The 15,639-nt window shown below is 40.6% G+C and overlaps 1 protein-coding gene across 7 annotated transcripts in view; it reads left to right on the plus strand.

Moving 5' to 3' along the window:
* RARA (retinoic acid receptor alpha) overlaps positions 1–15,639 on the plus strand; it is a 171,446-nt gene that overhangs the window by 137,993 nt on the left and 17,814 nt on the right. For all 7 annotated transcript variants that reach the window (XM_030220664.1, XM_030220663.1, XM_030220667.1 and 4 more), the window contains one exon: positions 10,848–11,006. In XM_030220664.1, the coding sequence (XP_030076524.1) occupies positions 10,848–11,006 (159 nt within the window). The remainder of the gene's footprint in view (positions 1–10,847; positions 11,007–15,639) is intronic.

Consider the following 15,639-nt stretch of genomic DNA (forward strand, 5'->3'; position numbering starts at 1 on the left):
GTCCTGCAATCTCCATATGATTCCAGAAACACCACTATTCTCTGTTTTTAGAAAAGTTTCCGTTTATTTACTTACCACAGAGGTCAGACTAATCAGCCTGTGATTCCCTACCTCCTCCTTACTTCCACTTTTGTGTAGAGGGACGGCTTCCACCCTTCAGCGGTCCTCCAGGACTACTCCTGACTCCAGAAAAGCATTGGAAGGGTAAGACAGTGGAGTCACCAGAGCTTCCCTAAGTACCTTTGGATGTATGCCATCCAGTCCCATTACTTTGCAAGGAGCTAGCTAAATTAAAAGATGGACAAACGCAGTCCTTTGAAAATCTTTCAGGATCTAGCAGACTTCCATTCCTATTTGTGTTTGTCTTCTGTGGTCCTGCTCCCGGCCCTTCAGCTGTGAACACAGAACAGAAATATTTATTAAGCTATTCCGCCTTATTCTTATCAGCTTCTTCGTATTCACCTCCTTCACCTTTGAGTCTCACAATGCCACTTTTGTACTTCTTCCTATCAATAACATATCTAAAAAAAAAAAATGTCTTGTTCTCTTCATTTTATCGTGTTGGCAGTTTAAAATTCCATTTGTGTCTTTGCTTTCCTGACTATTCTACCAGCTTCTCTTAGCTTCTCCAAATATTGTCGCCTGCCTTCCTCTTTCTGCGATCTGTTGTAGTTTATGAAGGCTAATCTCTTTTTCCTTACCTTTTCAGTTACTACTTTTGAGAAGTAACTGAAAAGGTAAGTGGCCCTTTTTCCTCTTACTTTCCTTACAAAAAGGTTTGTTGCCCTTAAAATAGCTCCTTTTAGTTTTGTCCACTGCTTTCCCACTTCTTCCAGATGTTCCCATCCAGCTAACAAATCCTTCTGGTAATCCCCCACCTCAACTAAGTTAGTATTTTGATGTCTAGAACCTTCACTTTTGAATGAACCCTCTCCACACCTGTCTTAATATTAAACCACACCATCCAGTGATTATTGGATGTCAGGTGATCACCTACTATAACATCAGAAACATTCTTCCCATTCATAAGCACTCAGTATAGCCCCATCCCGTGTGGGTTCCCTTATTAGCTGCTTGAATAGTTCCCCCTGTAGAGAATTCAGGATCTCCCTACTTCTAGAAGATGCCGCAAAAAAGATATCCCAATCAACATTTGGCAGATTAAAGTCACCTACTAGTAGTACTTCCCCTTTCATAGCTATATTTGAATGACTTCAATTACATCTCCGTCTGTGAAGGAGGCCCTGAATATCACACCAACATAAATGCATGTTCTATTCTCTCTTTCTAGATTGCTCCACAATACCTCTTCTTATCCTGCAAATTCTGCAGTTTTGTCACATCTTCTTTAACATATTATGGCACTCCCCCCCCCCTCCCCCCATTTTTTCTACCTTGTCTGTCCTGAACAGATTATAGCCAGGTATAACTATATCCCCATCATGGTTCTCCATGAACCGTGTGTCTTTGATCGCCACTAAATCCAAAGTAGCTTTTTCCATCACAACCTCTAGACCTTATTTCCCATACCAAGGGTATTAGTATATATTGCTTTCCAGATATTGTCCCCTTCCCCCTTTCCCCCTTTTGTGTAGAGGTATTTAATGTTTCACTTACCTGAGGGCTCATCCCTAAGACTTGAACCTTCCTATCAAAAATTCAAGTCCTTCCTTTGAAGCCTAGTGGTTTGAGAGAAGTTTTAATCTGCAGCTCGCTGGCTCAGCAGCTGTAGGGATTCACTGATATCTGTGAATGCCTTTGTCTGTCTTATGTTTTTGTTTTTTATTTTCTCCCTGTTTTGCTAACTGAATCTTTCCATTTACTTTCATGTCGTAATTTGGCGTTCCTTTCTGGTTTTAACTTTTAGATGTTGGGAACTGCTGTTTTTAAAAAGGAAGAGCGGTATATCAGACTAAATAAACCACACTTACCTGGGGGCTTAGAACATCCAACCCAACAGTTCTAGTTTAAAGTACTACATGAGACAGAAGACCTAGTGTCCTCATCAACAATATAATAAAACAGACTGAGGGACAAGACGCCTCAGAAGCAGGGAAACTAAGCTCATTCTAAACCTAGGCCAAGATTTTGACTACAAACTGTTACCCAATTTGCCAATATGTGAAAGGTTAACCCTGTTTTTGAAGAACTGGAAGAACATGACAGACAAATGGGTAATGAGCATTGATTCAAAGGTGTTCACAGGTTTTAACTTCGACCCTCTAGCAGGGAATCAGAAGCCAGGTTAATCATAGACCTTCTGCATAGCAGTGGTATCTTTTTTTTTTTTTTCCCCTCAACAGATCTGGAGCCTTGCTCTTAGCCATTGCGATAGAAGAGGTATTGAGCATTGAAGTGAATCAAGGCTTCTATTCGAAATACCTCCTATTACCAAAACATCAGAGGGAATGTGTCCAATTTTAGATCTTAGATCTTTGAACAAATTTATTTTAAAAGAGAGGTTCAGAATTAATACTCTAGCTACCATATTACCCTTCATTCAGATCAACAATTGGATAGAATCTCTGGATTTGAAAGATACCTTCACCCATCTACCATCCATCCTGCATACAAGAAATTCCTGCACTTCCAGGTTCTCCATCACCATTTCCAGTGCAGAGTTCATCATTTCAGTCTATTGTCTGACCTTGAGTTTTCACCAGATGTGGTGGTGGTGGTGGTAGGGGCTCACAGAGGATGAGTATTTTTGTTTACCCTTAACATAGAACAGTACAAGAGGGGAGGATATGGGGGGAGGGGGGTAAAAATTAAAATATGTACGTTTGGCACTCCTTTATCCCAGAACTGTGGATGTTTGAGTTCTGTAATCAGTCCTTTGGTTTTGATATTTATGTATGCCTAATGTTGTGCCAATAAACAGATTTATAACATAGAACAGTATAATGGAACAGTACTTGCTTGGTTCAGATCCTACCTATCAGACAGTCAGCAATCCATAATGTTTGGCAGCAACTCATCACCACCATAGACACTGACCTGCGAGGTTCCACAAGGATCGACACTGTCACCTATTCTGTTCAATATCTACCTCAAGCCACTAACTGAGCTGATTTGGTCAATGAACACTCAGTTCTACATCTGTGCGGATGATATGCAGCTGCTCATACCCATTGAACCTGACTTACCTACAGCCTTGAATAAACTGATTACCTGTCTAACATCAATTCAAGAATGGGCTAAATTCAACAAACCTTGCCTGAACCCAAGTAAAACCGTGCTTCTCTGGGTCCCTAACACAAATGGATACATACCTTACATCAAAATCCCTTTTGGGAAGTATGAACTCCTCCTCAAATCACAAGTCAGGAACTTTGGAATACAGTTAGATTCAACACTTACTCTGATTCCCCAAATCCAAGCAACCTTCAGGAGCTGCTTCTACTATTTGCGACAGCTATGCTGCCTCTCTCCTTACATCGAGAAGGTAAATCTTATCCCACTTGTACATGCCATGATAACATCAAGACTGGATTACTGCAATGCACTATACAATGGTCTGACTACAAAGGGCCTGCACCAGCTCCAGTTGATTCAGAATGCAGCAGCAAGACTCATAGAAGGTTGCAAGCGACGTGACCACATCACACCATTTGTGCAAAAACTTCATTGGCTACCAGTACAATACAGGGCTAAATTTAAAACTCTATGTCTGATCTTCAAGGCCCTGAAAGGAAATGGCCATGAGTATCTAAAGAATAGGATGATCCTCCACACACCGCCAAGGACACTAAGGTCCTCCCAAGGACTTTCACTAACTACACCCTCTCCAAAAGACATTACACAATGTGATACCTGCAAGCGAGCCTTCTCCAGAGTAGCCCCCACACTCTGGAATGCACTGCCTGAAAGGCTGCGCTTAACGCAAGACTATCTCTACTTCAGGAAGCTTGGCTCTTCAACCAGGCCTTTAGTGGAAGAAGTAATTAACTCGTTAGTCTCACTCACACATACAAGGAGTGACCCGGGCTGCATATACTGCAGCAGGACATGTTTATCCACTCCTACCCTAGCTGAGATAATATTTAACCATTTCTTTAACCTCATGTGCAACTTTCTTTAAATCAATCACCTTACTTTCTAACTCTTCCTACTTTCTTACCTATCTATATGTTCCATCTTTGCTTTACCTTTCACCATAATGTTCTATCACGCATTGTGTTGACATTGCAAGTAGTATACCATGCCATACTTTATATTATTATTTGAATATTTTTACTGCTGTAATTGTCTACTGCTCATGTTTGATCTATTCTTACTGTACACCGCCTTGCTTGAATTCCTTCAAAAATGCGGTAAATAAATCCTAATAATAGTAGACAATTGGTTAATGTCAGGAGACTCAAGCCAGGATGTTTTCTCTTTGAACAACCATGAACGATCTCCAAAGCCTAGGACTTGTAATCAGTATACTGAAACCACGCAAACTCCAACTCTGATCTTAGAATTTGTGGGAGCCATCATTCACACCAAGAAATCCCTTCCTGTGAAAACAACAGAAGTGATAACTGGTTCACAACATCTTGTCGCATTGACTTGTCCTGGTACTACAAATGTTATGCTTGCTGGGATATATGGTAGCTACATCCATGTGGTCCCTTTAGCTAGACTTCAGATGAGAGAACCTCAGTGACAGCTCAGGTTTCAGTAGAATCAATTCTTGCAACCACTATTCCACAAGTTGTTAATGACCAAAGTTTTCAGGGAAGCAGATCAATGGTAGAAGAAACAAGCAACTTGCTCAAAGGAAGAAAGTGTTCATTCTCTATCGCCATCCTTGACGCCAGTGTAGGGTGGAGAGCACATCTCGGTTCCCTGAAGAAAGACTTCTCCACGTAAACCAGTTACAGCGCAGAGCAGTTCATCATGCTCATTCAACCTTCAGGGAATGGGTTGCCAATTTAGTCTTGCAAGTTCAAACAATCAAGTAGTCATGTTTTATACAAAAAAAAAAAGAAAGGAGGTATAGAGTCCCATTGTCGGGAAGCCCAGGAAGCGTGGAAGGTTGCGTTGAACATGGGACTATTTTTAGTAGTCACTTGCCTTCCAAGGAGCACAAAACCTCTTAACCAACTGAGTTCCCTGCGAATGGTCTCTGGACTTCCAAACATGGAAGACATTTGGTGGGGTCATTTGGGACCCCAACACAGCAAAAAAAAGTTCTGCTCACATTTTCCGAGTCACAACTGACTTGCTCAGGACATCCCTAATTTCGTGGAACAAAGGTCTTCTGTTTGTGTTTCCTCCTACAGCAAGAACACTTCAGAAAGTCTGTCAGGATTAGCTCATCTCATACTAATAGTATCATGCTGGCCCAGACAAGTTTGGTTTCCCTGCCTTCAGCAGTTGGCACAGGAGCCACCAATACTGCTTCCAGCCAAATCGGATCTTCTCACGCGGCAAGCAGGGACAGTGGTACATCCCAATATCTGCATGTTAGCTTTGTCAGTGTGGATATTAAAAGGCAAATGATGTACCATCTGCAAGTACCTGATGACATCCAGTGAGAATTCATATAACTTTTAAAGTGGTGTATATTTACCTCTTGTGTGAATTCCAGGGTGGTGGTGGTGGAGGAACAGTTTCCCAGTGGAGGTGATGGTTTGTCTCTGAATCCAAGAAAGCATGGGACAAGCATGGAGGATGTGAGGGAGAAAAGGATAGTATGGATGGGCAGAGTTGATAGGCTGTATGGTCTGTATCTGCCATTGTTTGTCTTTTTCTATGTTGAGTAGATCTCTTGCATGTTACATTCTCCTCTTACAGACCACCTGGTGTACAGTATACAATGACCAGATGCTCTGCATAAATCAGGCGTTGGGTCTCACGGGGCTGGTGATCCTCTTGTAGTGTGAGTTGATAGTTGATGTAGAGTGGCCGGGCTCTGGCTTCATCCCTCTCTCTCGGTCTCTCTTCAGGTTCTTTAACATTAAATCTTACATCAGGTTGATTATAGAGATTTGATTAAATGTTTAAATTTTTCCCTGACTCCTGTTTACAGTTGTCTTGAGGTTGCAGTCAGCACAGCAAATGCCATATAAGTGTCGGTAAGGTGATGTGGTCAGCAGCTCGATATTTGTGGAAGCCATTCTGACTTCCGCGCAGACTATTGTTTTCATTCGGAATTCTAGTATTCGTTTGTTGTAGATGCTACTGAAGAGGTTGCCGGTGTTCTGTCGACACAGATCCTACTGTAATTATTTGAGTTGAAGAGTCCCCCTGTATAAGTTGGTTTAATTAGCCCCTATGAGCATGTCTTGGTGAATAGGCAGAGTAGAATCAGGTTAAATATTTTGCTAGTGTTTCCTGGACATATGTATTGCTTCAAAACATTGCAGCCAAAATGCTCTTTCATCTCAAGAAACATGATAGGGAGACACCGTCATTAAGTTACATGAGGTCTGTATCGAATTTAAGCTAGCATGTTTGATATTCAATTTATTTAATGGTTTGAGCCCAGAATATTTATTGAGCTTATTCTCATTTCCCTTACATCCCAGCTTCTCTTATGCAGGGATGTGTCGCTTAATTCCACCCCACCCCCCAATCCTTTCAGTCTGTTGTCTGACCTTGAGTTTTCACCAGATGTGGTGGTGGTAGGGCTCACAGAGGATGAGTATTTTTGTTTACCCTTAACATAGAACAGTACAATGGAACAGTACTTGCTTGGTTCTGATCCTACCGATCAGACAGTCAGCAATCCATAATGTTTGGCAGCAACTCATCACCACCATAGACACTGACCTGCGAGGTTCCACAAGGATCGACACTGTCACCTATTCTGTTCAATATCTACCTCAAGCCACTAGCTGAGCTGATTTGGTCAATGAACACTCAGTTCTACATCTATGCGGATGATATGCAGCTACTCATACTCATTGAACCTGACTTACCTACAGCCTTGCATAAACTGATTACCTGTCTAACATCAATTCAAGAATGGGCTAAATGCAACAAACTTTGCCTGAACCCACGTAAAACCGAGCTTCTCTGTGTGCAATATAAGAAAATATTAGAGAAATTTATATCTTATTTACATTAGAAAATATATGGGAGGCACTTGTGGGACTGGAAGCCTCATTTGTGCAGAAGTTTACTCAATTTACCCAGAAATGTAATTTAGATATTGGAAGCATATCTGAATTAGAGACAAAAGTAACTTCTCTGGGTAAAAGTATGGAAAATAACTCAGCTGCTGTTCAAACCTGTCAACAGATTCAGATGAATTTGATCAAGGAAAATATTTTTCTACAACATAGGATTGAAATTTTAGAAAACCACCAACGATCAAATACTCTGAGGCTGATAAACTTTCCTAAGCAGCTTGCTGTTTCACCACTGATAACCTTTAAACAGTACTTAACTGAGAATTTAAAGATTCCAGAAAAATATCATCCTCCGATATCCAAGATTTACTATATAGAACCTTACCGGAAAAAAGAACTGTTACAGGAGGATAAGATGGTTCCTCCAGCAGAGACATTGGACTTGAATTTGGACTTGACTCAAATAATAGAAGGAGAGAATGTGGGTTTAACAACTGCTACTCTTAAAGTATTTTTCATACTTCAGCCAGATAGACACTGGATACTCAAGCAATATTTTCTTAATAAAAGCCAGGATTTCTTAGTTTGCCAAATTAGAATGTATCCAGACATCTCTAGGGCGACCCAGAGAAAAAGACAGGAATTCCTTAAATTAAGGCCAAAGGTATTACAACTAGGAACACTTTTTTGGCTGAATTTCCCATGCAAGAGTGTAATAAAATTGAATTCAGTAAAGTTTGTATTTTTTGAGGCAAAGCAACTAAATACTTTTATAGAGGCTAAACTGAGAGATTCCTCGTCCCCATTTCCAATAACTGTAACAACTTCAACCCCATGATTGATTTAAGAATCCCGATTGCTCTCACCAGCCACTTTATTCTTAATTAGAAATTGCTTTTCTGATTTATTAATTTTTTCCTTAAGTTAGTAGGGGCTCCCTTTGTATTGTGGACTAAAGATGATAATTTAGTTTATTGTATTTGCCTGTATTGTTTTTCTTGTATAACTGGAAAAGGAACTATTATAATCATCTTTTCTATATTCAAGATGTATTCTTGATGTAAAAATTAAAATCTTATAAATAAAAAATTTAAAAAAAAAAAGAAATTTATATCTTACCAGGCCGTTAAGATTTGGCACGATTTATCAAGTGAGTTAAAAACTTTATCTTCCTGCTTAGTTTTTTGAAAATAAATTGAAAACATATAAAATATCTTTTATGACTTTTGTGATCATTGTCTGTTATACTGAATTCTTGTAATCCATTTTGAACCTCTTTTTGGAAGTTAGCAGAATATAAATACTATATAATATAATATCCTATCAGGGTCATACGCTTTTCTTAGCTAAGTGTCTAGAGCAGGGGTTCTCAACCAAATCCTCAAGACGTACCCAGCCAGTCAAGTTTTCTGGCTATCCACTATGGGTATGTATGAGATACATTTGCGTTCACTACCTTCATTGTATACAAAAGTATCTCATGCATATTCATTGTGGATATCTGGAAAACTTGACTGGCTGGGTGTGTACTGATAACTGGGTTGACAACGCCTGGTCTAGAGGCATTCCTTAATTGTTGCTTTAAAGGGCTGTCCTCTTCTAGTATTGGCTAATGCTTGATCGCATTTTCTACTTCTGGGGGAATTTTGCAGCAAACAATAAAAAAAAAAATATTCTGCACGTCTGTTTGTCAAAATGATTGAAATCATTACAATATGCATGCAATAATTTATTTTATTGTTTTAAACTTTTTACACAGTGGTACAGAGTATGCCAATAATGCACCACAAACAGGACTTCTGGTTTTGGGAAGTTTTAATTTGACACAAATAAAACAATTCTGACTTCAATAGATTTAGTGACGGAATAATTACTGGAGTGGAGGAGTGGCCTAGTGGTTAGGGTGGTGGACTTTGGTCCTGGGGAACTGAGGAACTGAGTTCGATTCCCGGCACAGGCAGCTCCTTGTGACTCTGGGCAAGTCACTTAACCCTCCATTGCCCCATGTAAGCCGCATTGAGCCTGCCATGAGTGGGAAAGCGCAGGGTACAAATGTAACAAAAATAAAATAGATACTATTGGAGATTCTACATGGAATGTTGCTATTCCACTAACAACATTCCATGTAGAAGGCTGCGCAGGCTTCTGTTTCTGGACGTCAGACTCACAGAAGCAGAAGCCTGCGCGGTCACATTGGTGATCTGCAAGGGCCGATGTTGCTAGTGGAATAGCAACATTCCATGTAGAATCTCAAATGGTAGCAACAGTGGATGAGTGGCCTAGTGGTTAGGGTGGTGGACTTTGGTCCTGGGGAACTGAGGAACTGAGTTCAATTCCCGGCACAGGCAGCTCCTTGTGACTCTGGGCAAGTCACTTAACCCTCCATTGCTCCATGTAAGCCGCATTGAGCCTGCCATGAGTGGGAAAGTGCGGGGTACAAATGTAACAAAAAAAAAAAAAAAACACCACAGGATCTATTAGTAGGTCCAAATAGTGCTGCTGGCTTTTATGCAGCTGCCCTTACTTATGGCAACACAGCAGTGTCTCCACAGCACAATGTCGGCAGATATAAGGCATCAGAAGTATTTCTGGTTTCATTCCTGCTCTGCGAATTCCAAAGCACCTGAAGGCGTAATGCGCATGTAAACACACTGTGCCTGCTAGTAGCAGTTCTCCTTGTGCTGCCCCAGAACAGCTGAGAACCCTCCGGCATTGTGTTGGAGCACTGTGGGGGTGGAGGAGAGGAATGAGTGGCATGGGAGGACTCTAGCATATTCTCCTCTCGGCCAAGGTAGAGCTGCCCCGAGTTCTGCAGAAATCCTCAGGAATAACCTTAGTTTTGCTTAGGTTTTGATCTCTTTTTAGCGGTGCTGGAAATGCCTGGGCTAGGCTTAAATATTTGGAGTTTTGGCCTTTCTAGATTTTCCTCAAGTCTCTTTCATTTTAGAGAGAAATATAGTTTTTTCCTGTCTCATTTCACAGGGTGTACTCTGCAGATCTTCCACGGGTGAGACACTCCGTGTTGTATAAGTTGAAGAATGGAGAATTTTTCTTTCTTGGCTGCTTTAAGCTTTGAGGTTCCCTCTGCAGCCAGATTTCTTTAGCTGTATGTGTTTCACCAGTATTACGGTTTGGTTATGCACCCGGCACACTCGCTCCCTCATATCTTATGCTTATCGGAGCCAAGTGGTGAATTAAAGTAAGGCAGGCAGGGACAACCTTATTTGCTATAAGCACGTTCTTTAGAAACCATTCACCCTTCTGCGTGCCAGCTTTAACACGAGCATGCCTGGTAGAGGAGGAAATGTCACACAGCTGTGTCCGATATCCCAAAGTCACCTAAGGAAACTGATTAGAATTCAGGGAGGAGGCCATGTCCTAGGTAACAGTGACCCCTGCTGGACATCCAGGCTCTGTACCTTTAGAAGTTTTAAAGCCAGTACCATCTCCCGTGAAAACTTTGAAAAAGTTTGCATTGAATATAGAAGACTTTTACTGTCCTTTTTTTATTATCTCGCCCCTCATTTTTAGTTCACGTTTTTGATGTAGAAACTGTAAATGTGAATGAATCTGCCTTTTTAAAACAAGAGCAGGGGCTTGTAAGATTGAGATACATGTAGGAGCTCCCGTGCATCAAAAGGGAGCACTAGAGACTTATTTAATTGATAGCAGGAGTTTATATGGGAGCTTCTTTTCTAAATAAAAATGCAGACTGCTGCATAGTATGTCTGGGAGTTGGCATATCTATATTGAATGACTCGGGTCTCCTCTTCTCTGCTTCAGATCGACAGGACCTAGAGCAGTCAGACAAGGTGGACAAGCTGCAGGAACCACTGCTAGAGGCCCTGAAGATCTATGTGAGGAAGAGAAGGCCTACCAAGCCTCACATGTTCCCCAAGATGCTGATGAAGATCACAGACCTACGCAGCATCAGTGCCAAAGGTAGGCTGGAAGGGACCTGTCTTGGAGACTGCACCTTCTACGTAAACTCAGTGAGGTGACACCTTGATATAGAGGAGGGTTTCTGAGCTGCTGTGCAGGGGTAGGTGTGAAAGGAATAACTGAACATGTTAAATATCAAATGTCCCAGGAGAGGGTCCTGGTCCCAGTCATGTTTTGGGGATGTTTTAATCGTGGTCTCTTCCAGTGCACCACACTGCTCCAGGTTGATTTCTATACGTTCAGGGTCTTGTGTCGTTGGCACAAGTCACGGTGTCTCCTGGGCTTGGGAGCAAAGGAGAGCAAAGATTTAAAGCAAGGGAGGAAGGCAGGTAGTGTTAACAGAATATAGAAATAATGCAGCATATCAGAACCAAAATTGTATGTTAAAACGAATCAGAGAAAATGTTTCTTCAGTCATCGTGTAATTAAACTCTGGAATTCGTTGCCAGAGAATGTAGTAAAAGCGGTTAGCTTAGCGGGGTTAAAAAAAAAAAAGGTTTGGATGGCTTCCTAAAGGAAATGTCCATAGACCATTATTCAAATGGGCTTGGGGAAAATCCACTACTTATTTCTAGGATAAGCAGTATAAAATGTATTGTACTTTTTTGGGATCTTGCCAGGTACATCTGACCTGGATTGGCCACTGTTGGAAACAGGATGCTGGGCTTGATGGACCTTCAGTCTCCCAGTATGGCAATACTTATGAGAGTGCAGTGTATTCTTCTGAATGTGTTAAACATGTTGTGAAGGGGGTGATAACAGTGGACAACCTCTATTATGACCAAATTAAAAAAAAAAAAAACCCCAGACATGGCGCTAGTCCCAGGGGTAGGCAATTCCGATCCTCGAGAGCCGCAGGCAAGTCAGCTTTTCAGGATATCCACAATGAACATGCAGGAGATAGATTTGCATATCATGGAGGCAGTGCTTGCAAATCTATCTCCTGCATAGTCATTGTGGATATCCTGAAAACCTGACCTGCCTGCGGCTCTCAAGGGCCAGAGTTGCCTACCCCTGCGCTAGTCCATCCTTTTCAATCATTTAACTCACCAATTCCTATTTTTAAAACAAAATCCAGCTCAGTCAAAGCAATGTACAATCTCAGTTGAAATAGGGGTAGCATTACATTGTGTAATTAAATCTACAAATATTTATGTAGCTGCTTAGATATTACTCTTTATCATGCTTACTACAGTTCTATAAAGTTTGTGAAGCCCCTTAAGGGGAAAAGGGAAATTTTAGTTTTAGAGCTAACCCTTTAATTATTGAGAGGAGGGAGGCAAGGGGTTTGGTTTAGCTCATGCCTCGCTCTCTTTAGTGCAGCTCAAGGTGTTATAATCAGGTACACTGAGGGCTTACAATCTTAAGTTTATACCTGAGGCAATAGAGGGTTAAGTGACGTTTGAATTGTTCTTTTTCTTGTTGGAAGACAATTTCATTGGGTAAGAGCTGAAGTTCTGATACTGATGAATTTGCAATTGTTGATGGAGAGAGTGAGAATATAAATACAATATCAAAGTCATCTAGTCTCTGGAAATAGAAAGATGAAGATGATTCAGACACTAGATGAAGAGAAATTAGTCCATAAACACAGCAGAACAAGGAAGAGGTAGTAGATGATATAGATAGGCCATAATGGTCTTTATCTATTGTCATTTTCTCTGTTTCATGCAAGCAAAATATTGGGGGATGGGAGGGTTACGGGTAGAGATGATGCAGCAGAATGTTTTGAAAGGGCAAAAACAGAGAAGCAGGAGCAGCCTCTATGACTGCCCCTATCGGACCGACCGTTCACTTGTCTATTAGATCGTAAGCTCTTTGAGCAGGGAATGTCTCTCTTTGTTAAATTGTACAGTGCTGCGTAACCCTAGTAGCGCTCTAGAAATGTTAAGTAGTAGTAGTAGTATGTATGTAACCACAGTCAAGAAAGTAGTAGAAGATTAACAAAATGATGATCGGCCATGGGTATGAGGTCTTCAAATCTTTTTTAAAAGCACCAGTGCAATGGGACCGGACACGGGCCTAGTTTCGGTAGACGCAGCCACCTGCCTCGGGGTCACAGAAATAGCTGTATAAAACACAAAGTCTGAATAAAAATTCTGGATCAAAATTGATGTAGTGGATATATAAAAAAGTACAGAGTGGACATATCTGAAAAATAAATATGTAGACATGAATAAAACTAATTAATCAGTATATATAAAGAAAACAAACATATGGAATGATATTTAAAAATACTAGTCCATAAAAATATGAATGAATAAATATTATGACATATGCTATATGCGATTAAACATGACATTTCGAAGTCACCAAAAATGTTGCTGTGAAGATAAGATGTACATACTGTAAATAGGACATGCATAATAAAAAAAAGGAGCCATACTATATGTAATATGTGTGTCGGGTCCCATTGCACTGGTTCGTTTAATAGTGGGGTACTGGTTATTTATGCATAAATATTATTTGAACAGTACTAAGGAGAGCTTACATAGGATAATAGGTACAAGCAAATTTTGGAACGTGTGTTAACTTTAGCAAAGTAGAATTAAGTAATCCTTGGTATCACCAGGCACATGTACCAAGTGTACTAGACTGGGTAAGAGGCATGGACCTATATGATCTCAAATTGAGTATGTTACCAGAAATAAAGGGAAAAGAATGCCTGTCCCTTCCCCTGTTCTCCCATATAGAGAATTTAGTCCAATAGTCATTCAAGCAAATTTTGACCAACCTACCAGACAACAAATTGTACAGAGATTTGCTTGCATGGGGGCAGCAGGAACATTTTTATAGAGTGAAAAAGGCGTGCAAAATTTACATTTATATAAATGAACTGATTTCATCTCCTTAATGTTTTGTAACATGGTAATGGCCCCAGTGCAGTGGTGAAGGAGTTGGTACACCTCCCATAGCTGTTAAGAGAGGCATAACCAATAACATGCAAAAAGTGTGTGCTGGGGAATTGCCAAGGTGCAACAGTCCAAGCTTTTCCAATAAAACCTAAAGAGGAGCAAGATTATATGTAAATTAATAAGTTTCTTCAAACAGTTCATAAAATATAAAACAAAACTAGAAACAATTAAGTGGACTTACTAAAAGGAGCAGTTGCAGAGGGTAAACATTTGCATGGGACATCTTGGAAGCCCAGACCACATATATTCCATACATTTTGAAAAAGGCTAGGAGGAAGAGGGATCACGGGCAGGATGGTAGGATAAGGTGAGTGCACCTTCCAGGGTTTTCAAATAGTGGCGTTCTGAAGCAGGTCAAATGCACCACCCAGTCCTGTTAGTATCCTGAGCTGTCCTAGTGTCTGCACAGAGGAAAACTATAGACTTCCAGTGAACCTGAGAGGGCAACGGAGGAGACTCTGAGGCAGGACACTGAAGGCGGTAGTAGTCACTGAAAATGGCAAATGCTGATCAGGTGTCTTACAGTGAGCTACATGCCTTGTCCCAGGATTTAAAAGGGGATAGTACATTACATTACGCTTATATTCTGCAATTACCTATCGGGTTCACTGCGGATAACAACAAAAACAACCAATTGATTAAACTGGGAAATTACGGAAAAATACTTAATTTACAGTTTGACTGTACAGATATCGGGCAAATAGAAATGCTCTCAACTTCTTCCTGAATCTCAAATAGTTCATTCCTAACCTCGTCCCATTTGGTAAGGAATTCCATATCCTAGCTGACTGATAAGGGAATAATAAATTATGTATCCTTTCTTTTATATTTCACCTACATGGAAAATTAAGCATAAGCTGACTTTCAGCACGAAGACCCTTCCTTAAAGAGGGAAATGACAATAGAAGTATAAATGGAGCAGGAGCTGAACTACGAATAATAATAAATATCATCACACAAAGTTTAAACAACAACCTTGCCTCTAGAGGGAGCCAGTGCCACTTCCTAAGCAAAGGGGTTATATGCTCCCACTTCCCAACCTGAAGAATCTATATTGAAGCATCTAAAGACATTGACACGGTAATTTAGAGCAGCCCGCATAGTGTATGTTACAATAATCAAGGTGACTTATTGCTATGGCCTGAACAATCAACCTAACCTGATTGTATGAAAAATACTTCCGTATCCTTCTTCATTGTCTTCAGTTTCCAGAAAATCGTTTTCGTTATAGAGTTAACCTGATTTTTAAACAATAATGGGTCAAGTAACACCCAAAGTACCTTTAACCCCAATTCATTCTTCAAATCAGTATTTCCCAGAGGTAGAACATTACTATTAAGTGAAGGAGTTAATGTACGTATCCACATCATCTTAGTCTTTCAATTTAAGATGATAAACAGAAGCCCAGGCCTCCACGACATTTATACAATTCTGTACCAGTAATATTGGAATCAACTGCAATGGAGTGGAGTGGAGTGGAGGAGTGGTTAGGGTGGTGGGCTCTGGTCTTGGGGAACTGAGTTCGATTCCCACTTCAGGCACAGCTCCTTGTGACTCTGGGCAAGTCACTTAACCCTCTATTGCCCCAGGTACAAATAAGTACCTGTATATGTAAGCCGCATTGAGCCTGCCATGAGTGGGAAAGTGAGGGGTACAAATGTAACTAAAATAAATAAATAAAAATAAGACGTGTAATTTACTTTTAAAGAGCTTAGAAG

The sequence above is a fragment of the Microcaecilia unicolor genome, chromosome 12 (genome assembly GCF_901765095.1).
Source record: "Microcaecilia unicolor chromosome 12, aMicUni1.1, whole genome shotgun sequence".
Lineage (NCBI taxonomy): Eukaryota > Metazoa > Chordata > Amphibia > Gymnophiona > Siphonopidae > Microcaecilia > Microcaecilia unicolor.